This window comes from Poromitra crassiceps (genome assembly GCF_964638095.1).
Source record: "Poromitra crassiceps genome assembly, chromosome: 20".
NCBI lineage: Eukaryota > Metazoa > Chordata > Actinopteri > Beryciformes > Melamphaidae > Poromitra > Poromitra crassiceps.
Genome location: NC_139637.1, coordinates 11,421,265 through 11,428,764, shown reverse-complemented (window position 1 = coordinate 11,428,764; position 7,500 = coordinate 11,421,265). Strand labels below are relative to the sequence as shown.

At 41.6% G+C, this 7,500-nt stretch overlaps 1 protein-coding gene across 2 annotated transcripts in view; it reads left to right on the top strand.

The window, feature by feature from the left end:
• LOC310794590 (rano class II histocompatibility antigen, B alpha chain-like) overlaps positions 1-7,500 on the top strand; it is a 45,462-nt gene that overhangs the window by 1,224 nt on the left and 36,738 nt on the right. The window contains exons 3-4 of one of the 2 annotated variants that reach the window (XM_083656572.1): positions 1,308-1,589; positions 1,705-3,513. The exons of the other annotated variant lie outside the window; for it this stretch is intronic. Coding sequence (XP_083512698.1) covers positions 1,308-1,589; positions 1,705-1,826 — 404 coding nt within the window. The 3' untranslated portion in view covers positions 1,827-3,513. Of the gene's footprint in view, positions 1-1,307; positions 1,590-1,704; positions 3,514-7,500 lie in introns of those variants that run through there. 2 annotated transcript variants of the gene reach the window in all.

The window sequence follows — 7,500 nt, the reverse complement described above, 5'->3', positions numbered from 1 at the left end:
TCCGGATTTTTTTTTTCTTTTTTTCTTTTTGGAGGGCCCCTTCACCCCGAGGGCCCCGGGGCACCTGCCCCGGTTGCCCTATGGTTAATCCAGCCTTGGACTGCAGGTGTTTTACATTACTGTCAGAAATATACAATCACTTTAAGTGATCTCTAAAAACCCATCTGGAAAGCCTTTTTACAGATCTATGTTGATTGTTTTTGTCTGATGATTGTTCTTATTTCTCATTGTAGCTACTGTATTATATTATTAGGCTGTTTAGGCTACTTTTGATTGTGTGTGAAGCACTTTGTAAATCTTCGGGCGACATCCCCTATTTGCGCGTGCCTTGCGCATTTGTCCAGGTGTTATGCCGAGTTTTGCACCGGACACACACACACACACACACACACACACACACACACACACACACACACACACACACACACACACACACACATTCACCTGGATAAAACGTCCGTTTCCCCTTAAATTAAAGGGTTTAACCTCAGCCAGGCCATACAACAATAATATAATATATATATATATATATATATATATATATATATATATATATATATATATATATATATATATATATATATATATATATAGCAGTAGAGTAAGGAAATCCAGCGCACACCAGGTTGTCAGAATAGACTTCTTTTAATCTTTAAATCACTGTTCTGATACATATCTGGGGGGTTAGTCCCCCTTTAAGTTGCATAGATATGGCGAACGCCATATCTATGCAACTTAAATAAAAGAAGTCTATTCTGACAACCTGGTGTGCGCTGGATTTCCTTACTCTACTGCTATTTCTGCTGTTCCTGCTCCAGCTGCACCCGGGACTAGCAGCACAGCTGTGCACAGGGCACTACTTTCTTATATATATATATATAAATATATATATATATAATATATATATATATATTATATATATATATATATATATATATATATATATGATGTTATATGATGATATATGATGATATGATGTTGTATAGGACAAATCAGCGTGACGTCACAACAACAACAAATCCCCCAGAAATGCAGAAGCCCGCAGCAGTTAACTGGTAAAGTTGTGCCAAACAAACGTTAATGCCTCAAAAAAGATACATGACATCGCTTCTATTTTGACATTCTGAGTGAGAGCAGAAGTAGCTCAAGAGTTTGGTGTATAATATATGCATGTCGTGTTAAAGTTGTGTGAACTGTCACAGTTTTTACAATGTAAACCGCACAGCCGGGGCTAGAGTGAGCACTGGGGCCATTTTCCCCCACCAAAATGCTGCTCGGCTGATCCCTCGTATTGTTGTACCCTACAGATGCTCCTCACAGCTTCATCTACACCAGAGATGATGTGGAGCTGGGAGTGGAGAACCACCTCATCTCCCATGTGACTGGGTTCTACCCTGCTCCTGTCAAGGTCTACTGGACCAGGAACAACGTGAACGTGACTGAAGGAACCAGCCTCAACGTCCCCTACCCCAACAAAGATGGCACCTTCAGCCAGGTCGCCAGGCTGAGCTTCATCCCACAGCTTGGAGACATCTACAGCTGTTCTGTGGAGCACCAAGCCTTGAGCCAGCCGCTGACCCAGATCTGGGGTGAGGCACCTTTATCTGTTAGCTAGCCAAAACGGCAGTTAGCCTAGCTAACAACAACCAAAACTATCAAGTGATGCTGTCTTCCTGTGTGTTCATGTGTTTGGTTCCTCCTCAGATGTGGAGCAGGAGCAGCCGGGGATCGGACCTGAGGTGTTTTGTGTACTGGGTCTGACCGTGGCTCTACTGGGCGTGGCCACAGGAACCTTCTTCTTCATCAAAGGAATCGAATGCAACTGATTAGTTATTGATCAGTTATTGATGATGTGAGGCAGACCGAAGGAGCTGCAGGAGTTAACAGACTGCTTTCTGTCATACTGGTTTTATACTGCTTCTCTCTGCTGTGTGGATCTGTACTGATTCACCTCACATGTTAACTTTCACACAAACAAATCAATTAAACTTTTTTATCTGTTTGTTCTTTTTAGTAATAAATATTTACATTTCCACTGTTTACCTTTGAAATAGCAAAGTTATTGTGGCATTTGGACTGAATAGTCAAACACTGCTTTTATTATGGGTGCATTCGTAAACAGTCACTCTGAGCACCAGAGTGCACTCAAAATGGACCGTTCATAAAGCATTGAATTTCTTTGAACAGCCGCCCTCTCATTTTAGTCTAGACCATAGGTCTAGACAGATGTTTAGAACATCAGATTGAATTTATGAACGCACTCTGAGTAGCCTATTTTAGCCTACATACTTTCATTAAATTACATAATGCTAGAAATATTGTGTGCTCATTTCTGCCTCGCACATGTGGGTGATTATTTTATTTCAGGCACTTTCATGTCCCTGGGATGCATTTTTAATACTTTTTTTCATGTTGTTTTTGTTATCATTGCTTAGTATGATTTATTACTCACCTAGACTTTATTATTCTCTCGGAATATTTTTTTAATCTACTTTTACACTGTTTTATGTTCAAAAGAGAATAACTCCCGCACACTGTCTCCAAATGCAAAAAGTTTATTAGACAGAATAACGTTTCGGTCCTAAGACCTTCTTTAGATTCTGAAGAATTCTTAAGCTCTTAGGACCAAAACGTTATTAACTTAAATTAAATAAACTTTTTGCATTTGGAGACAGTGTGTGGGAGTTATTCTCTTTTGATCCAGTCGGGTTTTCCCTCCTCTGACGCACCTGTCATTTAGGTGTGCAGAAGCTTTTACTCCTTACACTGTTTTATGTTGAAATTTCACCATTTCCGCCTTGTCCCCACCACAGAGTTTTACTATTACTAATATAAATACAGTTGAATCAATGATTTTCTCTCAAATATTTATACCTACAATTTATGACTTTGTTTGTTTACACCAGCCTACCCAATCAGAGTGAAGCTTGTTACCATACTCTGTAAACTTTATTACCTCCAGTTGTGTTTTCACTCATGATGAGAATTCTGTCTCTTTTTAGTGATTCAGATCATTTAGCTCAGCTCAGTAATAAGAGCCGCCTCTTTGAGCTCCCAAATGGCTCTTCAGTTAATATCCTACTGGCCCCTTTCTGGCTTTATCATTCAGTAAATTAGTAATGTTTTGACTTATTGGTATGTGTGCATAGTATCATACATTATTCAATTAATTATAGCCTACTAAAGCTTATAATTTCCAGAATACCATAATTTTACATTCGCCTGTTTGGTACTTGAAATAATGTAAAAACATAACATGTTATATAACAACAACATAGTAAACCCTGCTTAATATGATATGATATATTTACCTTACATTCTGCCTTTAGGTTGTCTGTTATTAAAATGCATGAAAATGCTGCTTCGTTTGTGACTGTCACTCATGCTGTTGTCTGTCATCACACATGATTGGTTGCACGCTCACACACACATCAACACAACAGTCAGTCCATGGAGTTCATGTGACTGAGCAGTGTGGTGAAGAGATCATCCTATTATGAAAAAAATAAACTGTCTCTCAGACGGGAGTTGAGTCAATGTTGTCCTTTTTTTTTGGAGTGGTATCCAGTGTGTATTGATACTTTGATTGATCAATCAGAACAAATCAATGATTTATCATCAGCATAAAACTCTCATTTATATTGCGATATTAACATGTCTGTCTCCATCTCCCTGCATGTTTGCCTGCCTGCCTGCCTGTCTGTCTGCCTGTCTCTTTGTCTGTCTCCAGTGGCGTGTCTAGGGAGTGGCCTGGGGTGGCATGGGCCACCCCTCGTATCTGATTGGCCACCCCAGGTGCCACCCCATATGATTGGCTCTCTGCACAGTCAGTAAACCAAGCTTCCGTGTATAGGCGCAATCCAGTCTTAAACCTGAGAGGCGTAATGAGCCATAGTAGTGTCTAGCCTGCCGAAAGCCCAGAGAAGAAGATCTTGATTTGAGGATTTGGCGCAGCTGAGCAGCAAACAACTTAACGCTAAACCAATGTCGTGTGTGTGTGTGTGTGTGTGTGTGTGTGTGTGTGTGTGTGTGTGTGTGTGTGACGAAGTGAAGCGTCCTCTGTCTGATTCCTGGCGGCTACATGGACCAGGTGTGTTGATTCAGGAAGGTTTTTTTCTGGTACAAGGCATAAGTTATCAGAAGTTTAGTTTAGCCAATCTCTACTCTGCCTTCCCGGCGCGTCCCATGGAATGGTGAAGTAAAATAGAGTGAGACAATTTGTTACAGTATATCTGACATTTATTTCTGAGAATTAATTGACAACAGACATTGAATATAAAAGCTCAATACAATACACAGATCTGGGTCAACTCCTCTCCTGGTATCAATCGGCCATCAGAGATTGACCCTTTTCCATAGCCACAGACCCTCTTAACACATTCACTGCCAACAGTTTTTCCAATACAGTAGGTTGCTACTGCCAAGGTTTTTTTTGAGGATTCTGGCTCATCTTTCAAGAGCCGAGGATTATTTTCTGCTAGGACTTTGTGAACACAAAATATCTCAAAAGAACTAATAGAATGTGTGCTTTCTCTGTCTAAAAGAGTTAGTTTGTAGAGTTAGTAGTTATGTAGGCATTAGCAGTTGAATACAGCATGGTTTCAGCATCTGAAAAGGAAAGCTGAGATAAATGCCTTTTTGTGAAATTCGATAGAACAGGCAGAACAGTCACTTTAACCATTTATTTTTGGCATCAGTGAGACATCAGACATCTAAACAATAGTTCTGAACAGTAATTTCCTCCAATATAACAGCACCCCCACAGCACCCCGCAAACTCCTCCCTCCGTGGGTGTGTCTCTGGTGGCTCTGCAGCGTGTGTCACATGTGAGTCTCTGCTGCCTGTCTGTGCTGCCTGGCGGCCGCTCGTCGGGCGAGTCTGGATCGGGCTCGTTCGTTTCTGGGGTTTTGGATGTGAGCTGGGATGAAGCTGCGTGCGATTCTGGGCTTTCTGCTGCGTGTTTCAAAGTGTGTTGCACCCAGAGTCTATTTTTGGAATCCCCCACCGTTGTGCGCCAGCTCCCAGCGCGAAAGCGTTTTCGCCAATCCATTCTCATGAGAATGGATTCCTCACGCTTTTTCCTGCTGTTTTTGCTCAGCTTTCTCTAGTCTGGAGAGCACTGTCGCCACTTAGTGGGCCGGTGGAATGGGTTATACACGTTCGGTGGCTCCCATATTTTTATAGGATATGTAAAAGGTTTTTTTTTTTGACGAGTTAACTCGTCCACGGCAGTGAACGTGTTAATAAGCAATTACAAAAGTGGGTGGTCCTCTGTCTTCTGACGATGATTTCCCGTCAGTCAACTTCTCCTTTCCTATTTTTCCAGTTGGGGAGGGCTGATGTTCTCCGGAACTGGAAGCTTTCACTTCCAGATGTGACACTGCCTCTTCAATCAGGAACTGGAGACTTACACTTTCAGATGTGACATTGCTTCTCCACAAACATGCATGCTCCCACATTTCATGCAAAACTTTCATATCTTATAAGACTTGATGGAAAACCCCAGGCTTTTGCTATAAGTTTCTGGTAAACCTCAACATGGCGAATGCCACCCAATTCCGGCCTTCTCGATAAAAACATGGACTGTACAGTCTATAAGCCAGCAAGCAGATTAGCCTTTTGTTAACATTTACTATAACCCTTACTTCTATCAGAGACACACATAATGTTAACATTTTACTTAATTTGTCAGTACAAAGGAAACATGTCAACATGTTTACCTTAACACGAGAATCATGTGATTTTGGTGACCCTAATTTTAGAGAATTGATCAGATACATTTCAGAGAATCTGGGGATTTTCGATGGAACACTGCAAGGAAAGAGGAAGTTTGACGACACAGACAGGAGGGTTTCAGATATACATTTGACTCAACTTTACTATAGAAACGGATGTTTTCTTCTGGAGATTGGAATAAACAGGGAACAGAAATCATAGTTTCATTTTTAGACAGCATACCCACCAGAGCCCCGTACACACACACACGCACGGACACACACAGACACACGCATGCACACACAGGGCCGGGCAACATTATCCTACATATCAATACTGGGTATCATAACATTAGGATATGGCACAAGCGCTGTCCCTCCATGGTATATTTCCGCATCAGTGTTCTATATGCTATTTATTTATTGTGGCATGTGTGAGTAGACTTTTTGATACACATGACATAGCTACTGTGCCAGTGGTTTAAAGAAAGACAACATACATTACCTGCCAACAAACACAGAGATTTTCACTTTGAAATTAAGCACCCTCGCTAAAAAAAATATCATGACATGTTACGGTAGACTTGAAACTTCACCCTGTCTTTAAAACTAAGCCTGCTACTAACAGGGTAAATGGACAATACACCTGTGTGCTAGGCTACGTGATAATGTGGTGCAGCAGGTGTGTTTTCATCTCAGCTTGCTAGTTGCTAACATGAGCAAACCTGTCGTCAGTCATTGTTTGGTTGTCAATGCTAATGCTAGCTAGGTAAATCTGTCTTGTGTAACTTTGTAGGCCTGATGTGAGCATGTCAAATGTATCCATGCATGCACAAGGACATCTATTGTGCAAGAGATATATAAAAGTGACATACAGTATGTATTCATGTGACTATTACAGTATGAAAAGAAATCAGAACATTGAGGATTTCTTCTCCATCAAAACAAAGAAATTAAAAACTGCACAGCAGGACAGAGCAGCCAGCAGCACTGCTACCAGTCAGTTACAGTCAGAGCTGCAGGAGAGAGCAGCAAGCAAGCTCCTCCTTGTCATTCAGATGAGTCAAGCCAGCAGCTTGACAGCAGGAGCCCCCAGCTGTATGTGTGCGTATGTATATACTGTCAAATCCTAATAGTTCCAGATTTATCTTTAGTAACCTAAACAGTTATCTTGATATTGCCTTGATGTCAATGGAATTGTGGTTAATTGCCAGACATTGCAACTAAAGTTGAAACTTGTCAATTATGTGTGTAGAACTGGGAAGCTTTATATTACATTTGTATGGTGCTACTCTGTGTGATTGATGGGTCTATTTCTCTTAAATTATGCTTTAAACACAGGAACGTAAGACACTGTAATGTTACTAATTAAAGTAGATATATGTAGTCTAGTTGGGACGAACATGGTAAATTAACGCTATTCTGACGTGTGCCGTGTGCGTGCACAGTGCGAGCGAGTGCGTGTTTTTTTTGCTAAAAGTCCAAAAAACGTCAAATTTTCTTCTGCACCGCCCTTGCGGGCGGCGCCGTGGCCACCCCTTCGTAAGTCTGTGCCCCACTTGTGCCACCCTGGTAAAAAAAAGTCTGGACACGCCACTGTGTCTGCCTGCCTGTCTGTCTACCTGCTTGTCTTGTCTGTCTACCTGTCTGCCTGCCTGTCTGTCTACCTGCCTTCCTGTCTGGCTGTCTGACTGTCTGTCTACCTGCGTTCCTGTCTGTCTCTGTCAGCCTGCCCACCTGTCTGTCTGTCTTCCTGTCTTTCTGTCTGTCTGTCTGTCTGACCGTC